Source organism: Pimephales promelas, chromosome 1, assembly GCF_988280905.1.
Source record: "Pimephales promelas chromosome 1, fPimPro1.hap1.1, whole genome shotgun sequence".
NCBI classification, from domain to species: domain Eukaryota; kingdom Metazoa; phylum Chordata; class Actinopteri; order Cypriniformes; family Leuciscidae; genus Pimephales; species Pimephales promelas.
The window spans coordinates 50,064,288-50,085,659 of record NC_142769.1 but is presented as its reverse complement, the minus strand read 5'-3'; the positions used below and the strand labels follow the sequence as shown (position 1 = coordinate 50,085,659).

The 21,372-nt window shown below is 39.2% G+C and overlaps 1 protein-coding gene across 1 annotated transcript; it reads left to right on the top strand.

The window, feature by feature from the left end:
- Nucleotides 1–266: 266 nt before the first annotated feature.
- On the top strand, nt 267–20,869 carry klc2 (kinesin light chain 2). The gene is made up of 14 exons (XM_089131283.1): nt 267–619; nt 6,354–6,602; nt 7,957–8,260; nt 9,188–9,404; nt 11,288–11,477; nt 11,554–11,727; nt 12,858–12,957; nt 13,377–13,426; nt 14,151–14,218; nt 14,726–14,834; nt 15,370–15,519; nt 15,722–15,846; nt 16,747–16,804; nt 18,581–20,869. The coding sequence occupies exons 2-14, from the start codon at nt 6,375–6,377 to the stop codon at nt 18,662–18,664; spliced, it is 1,857 nt and encodes a 618-aa protein (XP_088987409.1). The 5' UTR covers nt 267–619; nt 6,354–6,374; the 3' UTR covers nt 18,665–20,869.
- Nucleotides 20,870–21,372: the final 503 nt, after the last annotated feature.

Below are 21,372 nucleotides of genomic sequence, written 5' to 3'. Positions count from 1 at the left end.
TCAACGTATACTAACAGTAAATGCACTGTGAACAACTAGAAAGATTAATAAATTCAGCAACAAATGTATTGCTCGGTGTTATTCTATGTTAGTTATAGCCTACACAAACTAATGAACCTTTTTGTAAAGTGCCACCGGACAAAAACATAATTTGGCCTATTTATTATGAATATTGATATTCCTCCATCGGGCCTTCGCACGCGCGCACACACACAGCGCGTCCACGCCCGCTTTAGGGAGGGAGGGCGGTGTGATGATGTCAGCGCGCGTCGGGGCTTTGGATTCTGGGAGCACAAACACACACATCAGCCATTTTCAGTTCGCTGTGCTCATCCTCTTCCAGTTGAACACAAAGATCCCGCATCTGTCGAGCTGAGACACGAGAAGGATGGACGAAGAGAAAGCGGGTCGCGCGCACGGACGTTTGTTTTGCTGAGCGCGTCACAGACACAAGCGCGTCTCCGCAGGGGGATTCATTAATTCATTAATTCTTCTGATTCATAAGGCTCAAATCAGTTTATTATTGGAGCGAGTCTGGACGTTTGGACGCGTCTGAATCCATAACTTCTCATTAGGAGTCACGACCGAGTTCTGCTTGAAAACACCCGGATATTAAAAGGTACGTGTCTTAAATAAACAGATGATCTGTGCTTTAGTTGCTGATGGGATGTTCTCGCAGTGATCACACAATAGGATGCTAAACTGAGTTAAGGTTTGAATGGGGGAAGAAAGTTTAGCCTGACCTGCTAAAAACAATAGCTCATATTTAACACGAGGATGCTGTTTATGTCTATAAATAAATATTACATCATAATTTGTTCAGACAAAGAGAGGACTCTTGATCATTTAGTGACTTTGTCCTCATCTTCCAGACAGTGGTGATGATGATGATGCAATGAATATTTCTGGGGTTATGAATCTAAATATGCATTATTCATTCTCAAACATTGTTATGTGAGAGTACAAGATGGAGGATGTGAGGCAGTTGCATGATGATAATAAGTGTGTGCATGACCCATAGCAGTGTGTGTTTGGTTCACATTGGGCCTGTTTGTGCTCGCTGTGCAGAATCTGATCTGAGATCAGGGATGTGTTGTTGACCTTGGTGGATTTTTCCAGGTTTCTCCTGATTACTCCAGGCATGTGTCAGTCATTATCACAGCTCGTGAGAATGAGGAGGCGGTGTGTGATCTGATCAGATGTGTGTTTATACGCTGTGTTTTGATGTGGGACTGTCCTCTGTGTTGCTGCATTGCAGTCTATAGGCGTGTGAAGGGCGCCTCTGCTGGACGCCGGAGGAACTGCACACACACAGCGATGGGGTTTTGTTTGTTTGAAATGTAATAAAAGCCTTGAAATCCTATTACTGCGATTCCTATTACCTTATACATTGAACATATACTTGCTTGATTGTATATATATATATATATATATATATATACAGTTCGCATGTATTTGTATGTTAATCAAACTATTATATTTTGAAATTAAATATCATAACATTAAAATATCACTATTTTAATAGCATTTACAACATAAAATGTTCTTAATGTTAATTAAAATTAATTCATATAAAGGTGGATGGATAGAAACTTTGTTCATGGAATACCTGGGCAACTTATGACTAGCATTAGGGCTATTTATGGTAACTTATGCCATTATTTATGGCAACCTGGGCAACTTACGACTTAAATAAGGGCACAAGTTGCTATAAATAATGTTTGTCATAAGTTGCCCTGGTTGCCATAAATAATGGCATAAGTTGCCATAAATAATGCTATTTATGCATTATTGTGTTAGGATTTTGTCTCTCTCTCTCTCTCTCTCTCTCTCTCTCTTTCTCTCTCTTAAATTGCATTTAATGTAACATTTTGTAATGTTGTATAATTTGTTTATATTTAAGTCTTCATTTATTAAAAAAAACTCTATACATTTAATGGAAAAACATGATTCATATCTTAAGTACACATGTTTTTGATTAGTTTCAAAATGTAAACCACTGAATGTAATGTTAACTTAGTTCAAGTTAGCAAATTAGATTCAGAAACTACCAAAAAAATCAATTCTATCTCTGAAAGTTTGAATCATTTAAATGATATCTTGATACCTAAATTTCTGTTTTGGTTGTACACTAGTTTAAATGAGCTGTAAGTAATTAAACTGTCGAATAGTGAATGCCTTCGTTCATCAGGAACCCCTCAGGCGTGTGTTGATTTGATCCGAATCTCTGATGACTGTTATGTTACTGGCACTGCTGTGTTATTGACGCGGACGCAGATGTGTTTGGGGCGCAGGACTCTTGTGTTGCCAGATTGGCTGTGTGATCATCCTGATGTCCAAGAGCCTGTGTTATGATCGATAACTTCGATTGTATGGATCTTATAAATCGTGTTTTGAGGGAAACTCATTATAAGTTATGTAATCAGATTACTTTTTCAAGTAACTAGTAAAATATAACGGATTACTTTTTCAATTTACAACAAAACATCCTAGTTACTTTTTCACATTTATTGATTGACAGCTCAGAAATAAAGTGAGGTGTTCTCTGTGTAAACATGATGTTTATTCGAGTTTTTATTCTACTAATCCCATGAAAAAAATCAGTATTCCTCAAAATGAGTAAACCGTAAAATGCCATGTCAGAATTTTACGCAAAACTTTGATAATTAACTATATTAAATGACACAAATATACTTTATGAATTTATTTGTACTTTATTAACCAATGTTTTTGCTGCCGACCTTCAATGATCTAATTCTGACATACTAATCGGCAAAAAATTACTGTAGATTTAGAAATAAGAGAGGTGAACTTCCTTCTCCTGTATATCATATATCATATATACAGGCGTAAATATGCATTTCCATTTCCTGAGGCTTATTCATTTCACTTCTGGTGTGAAAGGGCCTTAACATATAACAACAATATAGCTTCTTTAATAAAAACAAGCAAGCCCAGGTGAGAAAAAGTAACGCTAATGTAATGTGATCCATTACTTTTCATTAAATAATGCGTTAAAAACAACCCAAGTTGGGTTAAAAAATTGATTATGTCAGCGATTCAGTTGTTTTAACCCAGAGGTTGGGTTAAATGTTTGCCCTACTTGCTGGACAGTTTTTTTGTTTTGTTTTTTAACCCAAGTAATGTTTAAAAATTACTAGCTTAAAATGAACAGAAAATAGGTTAGAAATTAAAAATCCGACACATATTTTAATAACTTTAAAAGCAATTAAATGTTTATTGTTTAATTATTAAACTTATTAATACATAGGCTATTAATTTATTAAAGGGTTAGTTCACCCAAAAATGAAAATTAAGTCATTAATTACTCACCCCCATGCTGTACCAACCCCGTAAGACCTTCGTTCGTCTTCGGAACACAAATGAAGATATTTTTGATTAAATTTGAGAGCTGTATAACTACCACATTGGCTCCTAAGGGACTGCCTCTTGACGGCCCAAAAAGTCAATGAAGAAAATGTTTAAATATCCCAAGTGACCACCGTGGCTCAACTATATGTTTACCAAGCGACGCGAATACTTTTTGTGCGAAAAAACAAACAAAAATAACGAGTTTATTCGACTATTTTTTTCTTCCTTGTAGGCCAGAAACGAGACTTCCTTATAGATTTCCACGACGCATGCGCGAGAATTGCGATCTGAAGTAGTGTAAGCTGTGTACGCAGATCGCAAATCTCGCGCATGCGTCGTGGAAATCTATAAGGAAGTCTCGTTCTGGCCTACAAGGAAGAAAAAAATAGTCGAATAAACTCGTTATTTTTGTTTGTTTTTTCGCACAAAAAGTATTCGCGTCGCTTGATAAACATATAGTTGAGCCACGGTAGTCACTTGGGATATTTAAACATTTTCTTCATTGACTTTTTGGGCCGTCAAGAGGCAGTCCCTTAGGAGCCAATGTGGTAGTTATACAGCTCTCAAATTTAATCAAAAATATCTTCATTTGTGTTCCGAAGACGAACGAAGGTCTTACGGGGTTGGTACAGCATGGGGGTGAGTAATTAATGACTTAATTTTCATTTTTGGGTGAACTAACCCTTTAAACCTATTAATAAATGTTAATTTTCAACATACTTCGGGTTCATTTTAAGCAAACACAACCCGGTCTCATCCCAAGACGTCATATAACTGACGTTTTGGGACGTCTTTTGACCATACGTTTTTAGGGCCCCCTTAAACGTCGGTAGATGAGGTTATGGGATCCTAACTCTACCCCATACCTAAACCTAACCCTAAAGGCCAATTTATACTTCTGCGTAGGGTGCGCGCAGTAGGTACGGCGTAGCATACGCACAGACGCGTCCCATACCGCGTACCCTTCCGCGTTGCCTGACGCGCACCTCTTCAAAAATGTAAGGGCCGTTACATAGTCAACGCGAGCTACGCGAGCAAGCAACGCGAGTGACGCGAGCGACGCGCTCCCTTTCATAGTGTAAAAGCAGACGCAAGCGTCACGGGCGATGCGTAAAATGCAGTACACCGGTCACGCAACAGGGGGTAGTAGATTTTTCACTGCAAACCTGAAAAAGCGGTGAAGCTCGTGAAGGCGTGCGTGGCTCTCCACAACTTTCTGGCATCCATTCCACTGAACGTACCAGATACATGCCCGCCGCCTTTGTGGATGCGAAGTCTGACACCGGAGAGGTCCAGCCTGGAGAGTGGAGGCAGCACGTTGTGGGGGACCAGAACATGGTCGACGGACCACGGTTTTCGGACGGCAGCAGCAGACCCTCCCGGAGAGCGCCACTTGTAAAGGGAGCAGCTGGCTGATTACTTTTAATCAGATGCTGGCGTGTTTCCCCACCAGTACAGTGTGCTACGATTGGGTGGCACTGACAAATAAATTGATAAAAGTTTGATTTGAAGCATGAGTTTTTTATTATTATTTAACACTTTACACATTTTAACTTATTTGGTATTATGTGAAAACCATTACACATTTTTTATAATTTGGTATTATTTAACTTTGTAAAAACCATTACACATTTTAACTAATTTGGTATTTTAATTCATTAATTCATATCCATAAACCATTAATTCATATAACCAGGCTGGTAAATTTGTCACGGGCACTTTTCCAGTCCATTTTCACCCGTCTTTCCCATCGCGATTGCAACCTCTCTCCAGGCATTTTCCAACGCAATTTTATTTGAGTGTACTAATTGTGATGAACTGTCGTATAAATGCGGATGAACGCGTATAAGCTTGTATAATTTTTCTTCCTCGCCCGCCATTGTATTCAAACCTTCTTCTTCTGTTAACATGATATATTTGAATTAATGTACAATTCTTGCAATGTCGCCCCCACCGATACGCATAGTATTGCGCGCATCAGTGCGTCGCGTATCAAAAACTAGGACGACACATTTGGCTACGCATCGACGCATAATGGCGGCCAAAGCGTAGCGATACATAGCCTTGCGGACGCGTATGCGTACCGATGCGTTGACTATGTAACGGCCTTAACTACACGTCGCGACGACGCGGACCGCAAGATCGGTGATTGGTCGGCTTGGTAGCGTCGTATTTCCTCCTACGCATTTCCGCAGTACCTTCTCACGCATTTCCACACGTACCATCTCCTCCGACGTCTTCTGTCATTTCTGCCTTTCAGTTTTAGTAATTTCACTAAAATGAACTGTTTTTCCACCCCAATAAGCTCCAACTCCAACATGATCCACTCTCTTTCAGTCGCTATTACTTGTAGTAACCTAGCCGCGAGGAATCTAAACACAGTGGAACATTAAAACCCTCCGCCGCCAACTAGCGTTTCGGAGCAATACTGCAGAGCAACCAATACCTGAACGCAGAAGTATAAATGCTCACGACGGCGTCGCCTACGTGCGAAGCCAACGCCGTACACTACGGCGTACCCTCGACGCAGAAGTATAAATTGGCCTTAAACCTAACTGACGTTAAAGGTAAAGCGTCAGTTGTATGACGGCCCGGGATCGCCATCTACCGACGTTTAAGGGGGCCCTAAAAAGGCGGATATTGACGTATGGTCAAAATACGTCCCAAGACGTCAGTTATATGACTTTTTGGGATGAGACTGTGTTAGCAAACGATACAGTCATTACACAATAGTTGAGTTAAATAACCCAACCCGTTTAACCCAACCGCTGAGTTAAAACAACCCATTCGCTGTCCATTTTCAACCCAACTTGTGCTGTTTTTAACATGCTGTTTAATGCTGTTTTTTGTGCAGCATTTTTTAGAGTGTAAGTAACACAATTAGCTTGTTATTTCTGGGAGTAGCGCAATATTTGAACGCACAACTTTCCCCGACGCTGCCAGTTTAACCCCACATGCCTCTGTTGTGTGTGTCCCGGCAGCGAGCGGGCGTCCCGCGGGTGATGTCCACTATGGTGTACCCTCGAGAAGAGGCTCTGGAGCGGCTCACGCAGGATGAGATCGTGCTGAACACCAAAGCGGTGATGCAGGGTCTGGAGACGCTGCGCGGGGAACACGCTACGCTCCTCAACTCCATCCTGGACTGTTCCCAGCCGGCCGGAGCGCAGGACAAGTCCAGCCTGCTCCGCAAGAGCCTGCAGGACATCGAGCTGGGGCTGGGCGAGGCGCAGGTACTCCTCACACCACACTGTGTGTGTATGGCTCACCTGAACCCGGCTACTCGTGCGGTCGCTTTCATGAGTCCACGTCACATTTGGAAACTTCGAGAAAAAGGGTCACACTTCTGATCATTTCAATGCAAATATAAATATTCAAATCAAAAATAGCATTTATCATTTTAAATTTAAAATATATTTATTCAAATATATAGTTATTAAAGATTAAAATGAATGGGTAGTTTGACTCCAATTAGTTATGCTATTACGTTTATAAGTGGAAAGCAGAGAATTTACTGCAGAAAATGTCAAATTTGGAAACTTCTTAAAAGGAATTAAAAAAAGGGTTTGAAAATCATAAAACAAACATGTGTGTGTGTGTGTGTGTGTGTGTGTATATATATATATATATATATATATGCATTTAAAATTATAAATGTTTTTAGAAAAAAAATATTTCCTAATTTTATTTTCATAACGTTTTCATGTTTATTTACAGTTATCATGGTATTTTTGTGTGTATTATTTAATATGTATTTTAAAGTTATTTAAAAAAGCACTTTCCCCACATTAAGCTTTTTTTTCATATTTTAAGTAGTTTTTGTTTCGTTTTATATATATATATATATATGCAATTTTCAACTCATTCTTACTGACTTTTACACTTTTTTTAAACAATTTACAAGAATAGTTATGAAGTTTGTTATATCCCTTTATTATTTAATATGTATTTTAAATTTTTGTTTTTTTAAACACTTTCCCCCATATATAAATTAAGCTTTTTTCATATTTTAAGTTGTTTTTGTGTAGTTTTTATATATATATATATATATAATATTTATCAATCCCACACTGGGGAAATTCCTTTTGTTACAGCAGCTCAAGTAAAATACAAAATATAGGAATATGATACAGTAAAATGAATTATAATATTAATGATAATAATAATAAAACAACAACTGTATTCACACAATAACCAACCTTATGTAAACATACAGACTACAAACACAAATATACAAATAAGTATGCAAATAAATAGAAGTAACATTGCACAGTTGGAGGTGACACAAAATTATAAATAGATAAGAAATGTTTATAGTGCAAAACGTGACACTGCGACTGGGATGAAGGACCCACGGACCTGGATATACATGCAGTTTTCAACTCATTCTTACTGACTTTTCCCCCTTTTTTTTTAAAATAATTTACAAGAATAGTTATGAAGATTGTTATATCTCCCTTTAAACCCAAAGCAGAAAATCAAATCGTGTCGAGTCATCTTCATGAGTGTTTCAAAGCAGCTTTACACAGGAAAATAGTGCATCACAGTTTGTGTCTAGAAGAAAATAACTGAGTATGACCGTGTCAGGTGATCATCGCCCTGTCGGGTCACCTGAGCGCCGTGGAGTCGGAGAAGCAGAAGCTGCGCGCTCAGGTGCGCCGGCTCTGCCAGGAGAACCAGTGGCTTCGGGACGAGTTGGCCGGCACCCAGCACAAGCTTCAGAAGAGCGAGCAGAGCGTCGCACAGCTGGAGGAGGAGAAGAAGCACCTGGAGTTCATGAACCAGATCCGCAAGCTGGACGACGACACCTCGCCCTCGGAGGAGAAGCCCGGAGAGAAGGAGAAGGACAACCTGGACGACCTCTTCCCCAACGATGACGACCAGGGGCCAGGTGAGAGAGAGCGCCGCTTCATGAAGACGGCTGTGTGACACTTAAAGGAGTAGTTCACTTTTAAAAAAATCGTTTGCTGATGATTTACTCGCCTCCATGTCCATGTCTTTCTTTCTTCAGTTGAAAAGAAATTAAGGTTTTTGATGAAAACATTCTAGGATTTTTCTCCATATAATGGACTTCAATGGGAACCAAACGGTTTAATATCCAGAAGACAGTTTCAGTACAAACTGCAAACTGTTCAAAGGGCTTTAAACGATTCCAGACGATGAATAAGGGTCTTATCATGCGAAACGATCACTCATTTAATAAATAAATAACAAAGTTTAAGTTTTATAAGCTCAAATGCTCGCCTTGCTCTGTTCTGTGATGCGCGTTCGTGACTCTCCTGTTCGTCAAAATGAACAAATCTTTTTTCGTGTCATTTGGTTCAGTCAACGAACGAAATGAACGAGTTGACTCGGAAAAAGACTTGTTCATTTTGATGAACGAGTTCGAACAGGAGAGTCATGAACGGAGCAAGGCGAGCATTTGAGCTTATAAAACTTAAACTTTGTTAATTATTTATTAAATGAGTGATCGTTTCGCTTGATAAGACTCTTATTCATCGTCTGGAATCGTTTAAAGCCCTTTGAACAGTTTGCACTGAAACTGTCTTTTGGACCTTGAACCGTTTGGTCCCCATTGAAGTCCATTATATGGAGAAAATCCTGGAATGTTTTCATCAAAAACCATAATTTCTTTTCGACTGAAGAAAGTAAGACGTGGACATCTCGGATGACGTGGGGGTGAGTAAATTATCGGCAAAAGTTTTTTTAAAAGTGAACTACCCCTTTAAGAGAGCATCAAAGTCCCGGACGTCCTTCATTTTCAATGTGATTTGGTGCAAAAATGCATTTTTAGGTGAACCCGTGTCTCTCTCTCCAGCTCAGCCCAGTGGTGAAGCGGCGGCGCAGCAGGGGGGCTATGAGATACCGGCCCGCCTCCGAACCCTCCACAACCTGGTGATCCAGTACGCCTCTCAGGGCCGCTACGAGGTGGCCGTGCCGCTCTGCAAACAGGCCCTGGAGGACCTGGAGAAGACCTCGGGACACGACCACCCCGACGTGGCCACCATGCTCAACATCCTCGCGCTGGTGTACAGGTCAGAGATGCTGCTGAATTTTACACACACACTGATTCACACGGGATAAGTGAAGCCTGTGATTTTACTCGAATTTACCCTCTGGTCAAGCTTGAAAACATTACTGACGCACCGAAACACCGATGTTTTCATTCAGCCAAAAACCCAAACCGGACAAAATTAATAAAATGTAACAATCAAGTAAGCAAATTTATTCAATAATCAACAATAAAATAAAAACTGGGTTGGTTATTTTAATTGCACATAATGACAAAATGTGAATGATATATTAATTTGTTGGCTTTAAATAATTTTCTGTCAGGACTGTGATATGAAGAGTGTGCAGGGTAACATATTTTAGCAACAGTGTGAAAGTGAACAGCACATAACAGCCACAACACTGACAAATACATGTGTGTATATATGGGTTCATTATGCGTCACATGACTAAACATGCGTCATTGTTTTCAAATGCGTCCGTTTTCACAGTCTACACTACAACACGAAAACAGCGTCTTCAAGTTTATCCACTTTTTCAAAAAGCTTTGTGTTCATTAAAGGAGTAGTTCACTTTAAAAAAAAACTTTTGCTGATGATTTACTCACCCCCATGTCATCCGAGATGTCCATGTCTTTCTTTCTTCAGTCGAAAAGAAATTTAGGTTTTTGATGAAAACATTCCAGGATTTTCTCCATATAATGGACTTCAATGGGAACCAAACGGTTCAAGGTCCAAAAGACAGTTTCAGTACAAACTGTTCAAAGGGCTTTAAACGACACCAGACAATGAATAAGAGTCTTATCTAGCGAAACGATCACTCATTTAATAAATAAATAACAAATTTTCTAGTTTTATAACCTCAAATGCTCGCCTTGTTCTGTGGTGAGCGTTCAACGAGCGCTCGTTTATCAAAATGAATGAATCTTTTTCTGACTCAATTCGTTCATTTCATTCGTTCAATCGAACAAATGACTCGAAAAAAGAATCATTCATTTTGATAAACGAGTTTGAACAGGAGAGTCACAAACGCGCATCACAGAACAGAGCAAGGCGAACATTTGAGCTTATATAAAACTTTGTTAATTATTTATTAAATGAGCGATCGTTTCGCTTGATAAGACCCTTATTCATCGTCTGGAATTGTTTAAAGCCCTTTGAACAGTTTGCACTGAAACTGTCTTTTGGACCGTGAACCGTTTGGTTCCCATTGAAGTCCATTATATGGAGAAAAATCCTGGAATGTTTTCATCAAAAACCTTAATTTCTTTTCGACTGAAGAAAGAAAGACATGGACATCTCGGATGACATGGGGGTGAGTAAATTATCAGCAAAAGTTTTTTTTTTTAAAGTGAACTACTCCTTTAATGGGTTCATTATGCGTCACATGACGGGCCACATTTACACATTACACGTTTTCAATAATAACATTGTGCGCACAACATCATTGTCATTTACATCAACCCACATTTACAGCATCAAAACTCTGCCAAACTGGGCGCTCATAATGTGACGTTTGAGAACATAAAAACCATAAAAAGTTTTTAGAAATAATCGTTTTCTGTGATTAAAAACAGGGTTTTCGTGTAAAGTGTAAATGAGAGGCCGAACCGCAGGGAAATATCTACGTCTTCCCTTCGAGTAAATGCATCGTCTTTTTCAAATACCTTTTACGTCTTCACAGTCCGCACTACAACGCGAAAACGCCGTTTCCAAAAAGCTTTGTGTTCATTAATAAAACCGCTGTGTCAGTGCGGACGGAAGGCCAAAAGTAGAGAAAAAGATGATCAATGTGGATGCTAACGCGCCATCGGAGAAGCATACAGGTCAACAATTCCCGCCGTCACAAGTAAACATGTAGTGCTCTACCTCTCCGTCGTCACATGACTTCCCGCGTGTTTTCCCAGGGATCAGAATAAGTATAAGGAGGCGGCTCACCTGCTGAACGACGCGCTGGCCATCAGAGAGAAAACCCTGGGGAAGGATCACCCGGCCGTCGCCGCCACGCTCAACAACCTGGCCGTGCTGTACGGCAAGCGCGGGAAACACAAGGAGGCGGAGCCGCTGTGCAAGCGGGCGCTGGAGATCCGGGAGAAGGTAGAGGACGCGCTCGGAGGATGATGATGCGCCAGTCGGGCCACTGTTGTTATATTAACGCACACTGTGTTTGCAGGTTCTGGGTAAATTCCACCCTGACGTGGCGAAGCAGCTCAACAATCTGGCCCTGTTGTGTCAGAACCAGGGCAAGTATGAGGAAGTGGAGTATTATTACCGCAGGGCGCTCGAGATCTACGAGAACAAACTGGGCGCCGACGACCCCAACGTGGCCAAGACCAAAAACAACCTGGTGAGGCCAGACAGGCTGATATCATGTGTGATGTTGCAAGTGAATCAGAAATGAATCTCAATTAGTTATTCGCAATCTTAAAGGGATAGTGCACTTTTTTTTTTTTTTGGAAATAGGCTCATTTTACAACTCCCCCAGAGTTAAACAGTTCAGTTTTACCGTTTTCGAATCCATTCAGCCGATTTTCTGATATTTAGAAGGATATCAGTTACCAGACAGTTTCTGGTCCCATTGACTTCCATAGTAGGAAAAAAATATACTATAGAAGTCAATGGTACCAGAAACTGACATTCTTCTAAATATCAGAAAATCGGCTGAATGGATTCGAAAACGGTAAAACTCAACTGAGGAAAAATGAGTCTATTTCCCCAAAAAAAAGTGGAGTATCCCTTTAATGTCCACATGAAATCTTAGTTTTTTTTTAGCATGAATGTGTTAGCCTTACTGCTAGTTTGAAAACATTCACTGACGATTAAAGCATTCAAAGCGTACAGTCGCTCACTTCCGCAAATAAGGATCAGTGAGTTTGATGACATCACTCTGCACTTCAGATTTTCTGTCCAATGAAATTCTCTCTAGAATCTGAAGCCCCGCCCCCATTCACACATTTACTAAACGGCACATAGGGGATAGGGAATGATTCAGAGAGTTAAATATGCTTTCCATCGGGGCGAATGAAGTCTGGTTCGTGAACCGCCGCTACACGCATCATGTGATCGAGTCGCGCAGACCAGACCCTCTGAATGCTGTATTTTAAAGTGATCTGGAGAGATTAGGAGGAAACCGAGTTCAGCGGCTCTGGGCGAGCTGTGATATAAATTAAACGCTATTGGCTTCTTTAAAAAAGGGGGAGGAGCTTATCGATATGCCCCGCCCTGTCTTCCTGTTTCAGTGGAAATGACCTCAGGACACTGTTTCAAGGCCATTCAAGGTTAAATAAAGATAATATTAATATAAGTTACTTAGTTAATATGAACAAATAACAGTTTTTTATATGTTGATAGCAAGCAGAATGAATCTGTACTTCCTATCTATATTGCTATTGTAGAAACTGCGCATTCAAGCTCGATAATTTTGTCTGGAGAGAAGGATGAATGTTGATGCCGATGTCGATCCTCTTTCCTCCGCAGGCGACGTGTTACCTGAAACAGGGCAAGTTCAAAGACGCCGAGACGCTTTACAAGGAGATCCTGACCCGCGCGCATGAGAAAGAGTTCGGCTCGGTCAACAGTACGTACCTCTCATAAAACACATTTCAGGAAGATGTTTTCAATGTTGCTTTAATTATGCATGCGTGAAAATCGGTCATTAAATGTGTTTCTGTAAGAATACACACTTTTTTTTGCGTCTTCAATATCAGTTTCTGTCAGGATGAAATGGTGAGTGAGATGTTTGATGGTCTTTTGTCTAATCGTGTTCACTGAGGCCATCTGTTGTGACATCGCGGCCCTTTAAGCCAATCAGACGCTTACAGGATTATGATCAAACATCCACTTGATGTTCCTAAAACCTTCAACAAGCTAATTATAGTCAATGAAAGAAGACTAGCAAGGCCGAGTAAAATGCTCCAAACACACAAAACCTTTTGAATGAATCACAAAACAATGCCGGTTTTTGCTTATAATGAGAATATATTGTTTTTCTCTTAGATGACAACAAGCCAATCTGGATGCATGCCGAGGAGCGAGAGGAGAGCAAGGTATTACATTCACATTTATAAAAATGTACACAAGTTTGGGTTCAATAAGGATTTTTTTTTATAAGAAATTATTACTTTTATTCAACGAGGGTGTAATAAATTGATCAAAAGTGGCTGTAAATGTGGTTTCTATTCATCAAAATCATGAAAAAATTAGTTTCCAAAAAAATATTAAGCGGCACGATTGTTTTTACCATTGATAATAATCAGAAGTGTTTCTTGAGTGGCAGATGATCATATCAGAGTGATTTCTGAAGGATCATGTGACTCAGCTTTGATCACAGAAATAAATTACATATTAAAATATATTATAATAGAAAATGGTTATTTTTAATAATAATAATATTTCACAATATTACTGTATTTTGGATTAAATAAATACAGCGTTGGTGAACAGAAAAGATAAAAAAACATAAAAAGGTAAAAAAAAAAACAACATTATTAATAAACTTACTGACCCCAAATTTTTCATTTCATAATTCAACATCAATAGTTTTGCTTATATCCACTTACCCATATTATATTAAAAAAAATATTTAGGCAATATAACATTGCTTTTATTTTTATACAACATTAAACCAGCAATTGGCAAAATAAATCACATTTTTTTTGTCACATTCATTATTTTTGACCAATTTTCACATTTTTCATTATAATTAAGACGATTTTGTTTCAGAAAGTTGTAGAGATAATAAAAGTCGGGTTTGTCTGATGGTCATTTCAGGGCAAGAGAAAGGACTCTGGGCCTTACGGAGAGTACGGCAGCTGGTACAAGGCCTGCAAGGTGGACAGGTGAGTGTGCAGGGCATTCTGGGTATCAAAGTGTGGAGGATGTTTACACGACACGAACGTCTTCACACACGTTTACATGCCATTTTCATTAATGCAAAGGTCTATCATGAAACTCTAGATGGTGTGGTAATAGGACCGTCACTCACCTGATCATAATCATATTATCTATAGGGCGCAGCTGATTGGTTCCTGCCATACAATAGCCAATCAGCTCGCTGCTCAGTAGCGTTCGCCTTAGCAATTTGTTGCAAATTGATAAATTTCGGCTCCTCTGAAATCAAATATGGAACCTAGAGATTGTACACTTTCAAATGATGTATATTTGGTCAAGATGAGTTTAGGTTTATTATAGGATATTACGGATATTACAGGTCGGTGACACTACTACTACTATTTATACTACAAAACGGCTTAGGATAGTGCATACGTACGTGATTTGGGACGCAGCGCATGTCCCGGAGTGCCGCTTGTGTTGAGTGTGTGTGTGTGTGTGTGTTTCTCGCGCAGCCCCACGGTGAACACCACACTGAAGAGCCTGGGCGCTCTGTACCGCAGGCAGGGCAAACTGGAGGCCGCTGAGACGCTGGAGGAGTGTGCGACCAAGAACCGCAAACAGGTACACACACTCACACACACACACACGGATTTCCTACCTGATGCTCGACTTATGAGATCCACTTCCTGTGCGTGACTCAAACAGGAAGAGAAGGGCGTTGTTAAGAATACCTCAATGATTAAACTTTGAAACTTCGTCTGTTTACTTTACTTTATTAATCTTAAATTAATATTTCAATCGACTGACAACCCGTGTTATTTTAGTGTCATTGAGATACTGTTATAGTTGTTTATTGAATATGATGAATTTGTTTTTATTGTGAAAATTTGAATATTGTGAAAAGGTTTTCATAAGCAGTAAGCCATAATCATCAACATTATAACAAATAAAGGCTTGAAATATCTCCCTTTGCCTGTAATGAGTCTATATAATATATTAGTTTCACCTTTTAAGTTAAATTCCTGAAATAAATGAACTTTTGCACCATATTAAAATTTTTCAAGTTTCACCTGTAGTTTTCATTAATCTTATTTTAGTATGTAGTGTTGTATTTTATTTATAAATAAACGGTGTGAAATGTGCGTGTGTTCGGCAGGGCATTGATGCGATCAACCAGAGTAAAGTGGTGGAGCTGCTGAAGGACGGCGGGGGCGCTGGAGGGGACAGACGTCAGTCCCGGGACGGGGTAAACGGCCCTGGAGGCCCCCGAGGAGACTGTGATGGGGACGAGGCCGAGTGGGCCGGGGTCAGTGCAGCTGTTTGTGTCTTTATATTCATTTCCTATTGTAATACATCATTTATTCCTGCGATCAAAGCTGCATTTCCAGCTTCAGTGTCACATGATCCCTCAGAAATCACTCTAATAGGCATATTATACATATACATATTGATACTGAAATATATATATGTATATAAAGCCTGAAGTTGGTCATGTTTCCCGGGCACAGGATGGCAACGGCGCCCTGCGCAGGAGCGGCTCGTTCGGGAAGATTCGGGAAGCGCTGCGCCGCAGCAGTGAGATGCTGGTGAAGAAACTGCAGGGCAGCGGCCCCCAGGAGCCACGAAACCCCGGGTGAGGTCACTCACATCAGGGACGAGCTTCTCCAAAACACCTGACTAGAGCCAGACCGATATTAGGCATTTTCCAAACTATCGGTATCGGCAGTTATAATGGCCGATAAATCAATATTTCAAAAATAAAATAAAAACGGACGAAACACGCTTGAACCATGTCACGAGTGTTGGAGATGTATAGTTTGTCCACCAGAGGGCACTCTACACTCGTTGAGTTGGTCACGAGACATACATTGCTTGAATAACAATTAAAAGATCATCCGCATCAGTTCTCTTAACTCAAATAAGCAGGACAAAATTTGTGACTATCATGTCCAGTTTTGCTGCTGTTAAATAAGCCGAGAGTGAAGCGGAATTAGCTAGTAATAGTTACATTACGTTGTTACAGTGTAGTCGACTGACTGTCCTTTTATTTTTTGACAATGTGACTGAAATATTTCTTTAATAGCGCGTGACAGTTATAGCAATGAGACGCATCATCTCTCCTTGGCCTGTTATATTGAAAATGTATGTTTTACAATTTGCAGTATGACGTTATCCATTGCTAAATCATAGACTAGCTAACCATAAAGCTAGCTAATGCCACTCTCATCAGTCTGTTCTGTTGTGACTAAAAGAAACAAGTTTCTTTTTAAAATGCATTATCATATTATTTTAGATAAACTCATAAATAACTACAAATAACTAACGTTAGGGAAATCTGTTAATGTTTTGTTGCACGTTTCTGAAAGAAAAAAAATATCGGCCGATATATCGGAATATCGGATTTTAAAACAAAAAAATATTTGTATCGGTATCGGCCTTCAAAATCCTTTATCGGTCGGGCTCTACACCTGACACACACACACACACTGCTCTGATGCCACCCTGTAACTACTGCTTTTGTTTCACTCAAAAGGATGAAGAGGGCCAGCTCCTTAAATTTCCTCAACAAGAGCGTAGAAGAAACCTCACAGGTGTGTGTTCATGTCTGCATACACTCATTTATTTATGGATTTGTTTTTAAAGAAATGAATACTTTATTCAGCAAGGATGCATTGAATTTAGAGATGCACCGATGTGAAAATTGTGGCTGATACCGATAACCGGTATTAGTATTATTTTATATATCAGTTTATTTTATATATTATTTTTTTCTATTGAAAGTGTGCTTTATGTCATCTGTGGAAAGCTTTTCAGAGAAGATGAGGCAACTTTTTTTTAGTGGTTGTTTAACCATCGACCTTTAAAGGAGCTGTATGCAAGAAATTTGTTTCAATTAATCATAAATTATCCCTGATATTTCACTAGACGTTAAGAAATCATATTCATTTCAAATACTTACATCACTGACAATAGTAGTCTAGTTTTGTTCACCCTCCACCGATCTACCAATCACAGACTTAGTGTTGCGGCATTTGGGTTGCCAGCTCTTCTCTATTTACCACAGCTGCAGATACAATCGTGTCGGAATCGGATAAAAACATTTATATGAATCCGAAATACTTTGTTACAAGGTCCGAAATAAATAATTAACAGGAAAAAAACTCATTGTGTAGGACTCGTCTCTTGCCATTGGAAGCTTCGTGTAGCAGCCTACGTTCCTACTGAAACCTGCAGCATATCTGGCAACCTCGAGTCATGGGGGAAGGGAGAGATACACCCTAATTTGAAAGTGATTGCAGTACCAGTTTTGGCCACAATCTTGCATACAGCTCCTTTAAAGACACAGGAATGAATCGGCCCTTTTTTGACATCGTAACGATACCGATGTGTAAAAAATGTGTCATATCGGCCGATTATATAGTGCACAACTTTTTAAAGGACAACTCCGGCGCAAAATGAACCTTAAGAAGATAGCAGTTTAATAAGAAGATATTTTATACACACAGTCAACTTCGCGAATACAGGAAGAAGCCATCTTAGAAAAATAGTCACTACCAGTCGATCTACGAACGCCGATCCAAGTGCGCTGAACTGTGCAGAATCTCATATGGTCCGTTGTTTCCGGAAGAAACACAAACACAAACCGTTTTCTTCTCTTTAATATGTACATGTATCCTATTGTTCGCGCTCACCTTATCACCTTATCACCTTATTCACATCTCACCAGCGCACATGGATCGGTGTTCGTAGATCGACTGGTAGAGACTATTTTTCTAAGATGGCTTCTTCCTGTATTCGCAAAGTTGACTGTGTGTATAAAATATCTTCTTATTAAACTGTATGGACACTGACAAAGTTCTCAACGCTTCGGTTTGAATGTAGGGACCCTTGTTATGCTGTCGTGTTAGTGTGGGGCTATTTTAAGCATTTTTAGTGATAATAACAAGCGATTTTTATTTGTCATTACTCTATGCCCTATATACTAGCATTATAGGCTAAACTGTTTTTAGAGATAAAACTATTTACATTCGGCAATCATGAAAACAAATCTCAGATAACGGTTGACTAGGTAACAATGTTTAATTAGACCAAAGGTTCATTTTGCGCCGGAGTTGTCCTTTAATTTGATCAAAAGTTACAATAAAGGCTTAAGTTTTTACTCAAGGAATCCTGAAAAAACAGGTAAAAGTTTCCGCAAAAATATTAAGCAGCAGCACGACTGTTTTCAACATTGATAATAATCTCGTTCAGATCCACTTTCACTAGGGTTTCTCCGAAATCCCTTACTGCACTTTAAAATGTATGCGTTTTCCCACTGTATAATGTTACAAGACACCCATTTTGTGTGTGTGTGTGTGTCTCTTCAGGAATCTAACAGCGGCCTGTCAGAATCCAGGGGACTGAGCGCTAGTAATGTGGACCTGACCAGACGCAGCTCTCTGATCAGTTAGAAACCGGCGTCTAGACGTGGAAAAGGCCAAACGGAGAGGCTGTTTGCTACCTACTTGAATTGAAGATATATTAAATGATCCTTACTTTAAATGTTTTCCTAAGAAAAAGGTCTTAAAAGCAAAAATGTCTTTTAGTTTCACATCGCTTGCATAATCTGGCCTACGTCCATCTGCTTTGCCGTTAGCCACACTCAAACGATAAAACGCAAGGCTATCACCTACTAGACCACGAGACATTCGGTGGGAAAACTACGTCATAGCATGGCATCAAAATCGCGTAGTTTAGCATACAATGATAAAGTAAAGCATCTATTTTCGCTGGGATTTAGAAAACAAAGGTCATACGTGCTAACTCCTTTCATAAAACGACCTCACCGAGTTGAAATGGTGCAAAAGCTATATTGCACTTACGAAAAATGTGAACGTAGAGGTCAAGAGACGGATGAGCAACCTCACTTTTGCCTTCTGAGTTATATGTATATAATGATTTAAATTATTTAAGATTTTGTTTTGTTTCAAAAAATTAGCGCACAAGGATTTCGTTTACACTATAGTTTGATTTTTTTTTTTTTTTTTGTCCTGGCGCGATTGAACGGTACCGTGAAGGATTCTGCTTTACAGAGCTCTTAATTATCAGATCTACATTCATTTTTCTCATTTTTGTTTAATCTGACTGCATAACCCCAGCTCTGTCTCTCTTGGGTCTGATGTGCTGGAAAAGGCCAATCGTATAAACCGGCATTTTCCATCCGCTTATAATAATGTGACGTGTTTTTCATTTTACGTGATTTACTAGCCGCCAGAACACTGAATCATAGATAGCTGCGTCTAAAACAGACAATTAAAACCTGTTTTTGTTTTGTTTTATCTTGTCCATTTCATGTTGATTAGTTGTTAAATATCCTAACTGGAACAACAAATGTTTTGGTGCGTGTGAACGTCTGAACCTTTATGTGACTCTGTTACCTTTTTTTATCATTGATTAAGATGTGCGGGATGTGTGTGTGTTTGATATTGGGTTTATTTGAGTGATTTTTCTTCTGTGTTTATCAGAGTCTCAATCTCTGAATGCACAGACGACATTAGCTTTCAGATCCAGCCATACAGACGGGTGAATCTCATGAATAAATGTCTAACTCGTATTTCACCTGAAATCATATTTAATTCTATTGTTCAGAAACAAAAAAGGACCACCATTTTAGGATTGTCACATTATATATATATATATATATATATATATATATATGATGAATTATTTATTCATTATAGCAGTATTTGTTGTACCACCTTAAATTTATGCTGATTTAAGGCGGTACAATAAATACTGCTATAATGAATAAATAATCACTGAAATATAGCAGTTATTTCACATTGTGTGGTGCTTAATTGCCCTTAATGTTACAATGCTAAACATCTTAATGGCCCTTAAATAAGCTTAATTGTCTTTAAAAACAAACTATATAATTCTCAAATTTCATTAAAGAAAATGATTGTTTTTTTAGTGAAATGTGACACGGGCATGTTCTTGATTCGTTTTGAGAGATTTACTCGAACAGAATGTGTTGCAAAAAGTAGGCTAACCAATGGATTAATTCGAATGTGTTTTGTCAGGATGAACAAACGTAAGGGTTGTAGAAAGTGCTCGAGATTCGAGTGAAGAGAGAAAATAGAGATAAATGATCAGGAGAAATTAATGTTGGCATGAAGGAATCGGAGCTAGATACGAATGTCACTATTGATTGTAAAATACTCTTCTTTTGACTCACGACTAGAAAAGCGCGCACTTGTTTACTCTCACAGACACAGGTGTGTAGTTTCTAATAATACTGTGTTTACACCACATATGAATGTGAACCCACCTTTGGCTGTCCCTGTTTGTCATGATTGATTACTGATGATTTGTGATGCTGCCTTGCCTTCTCACCACATGTAATGTTCGCCTCACTGGTTAGATTGTGCCGCAGTTACACAAGTTCTGCACTGATCTCGGAACAGCGCCCCCTGTCTTAATGAGAAACCATAGCGTTGTAGAAGAAGCCCTTGGTACCCAGATCAGCTGTGAAGGGAAACGTTTACCAGCTCTGTATATTCATTGTAGCCGCTCGACGTCCTTACTCGGAGAGATGCTTTTCACCCGTGAAGGGGCCAACCTCATGTATGTTTTATTAAAAGGTTCGGAATAAACTGCTTTTCAAACCAAATTAATGAATTTGTGTGTGTCGTCTTTATGAGCTTGATATCCGTCTGTCTGTAGCCTACATGTATTATCTATCAGAAATGTTTAACCGTATACATTGTGTTTTCTGTCTGTCTATTTATCCATGCATCTTTCTATCTTTAAAAAATATTTTTGTGGGAGTAAATGTGACCTTTTTTTCTAGATTCAGGTTAGGTTATGCTAAAAGATTTTAAAGTCTCCCTGTGGTAAATCTAGCTTTCAATGTTGTCTGTGGTGTTTTTAATAGCCTATGCTTTAAGTCGAACCTTGTGTAAATTCATAAGTCGACAGCAAAACACGGTTTGAAATCGCTGGTGTTTCTGACGTCACACACTAGGTGTAACCAATCAGATCAACGTGTGATCGTCAACCAGTGGATCTCTGAGTGTGTGAGTGGAGGCGGGGCTCATTTGCATATTCATAGAACTGACTACTAAATGAGCCAACATTCAATTTATTTTAAGGCATGAAGACGTTTTTTTCAAGTAAA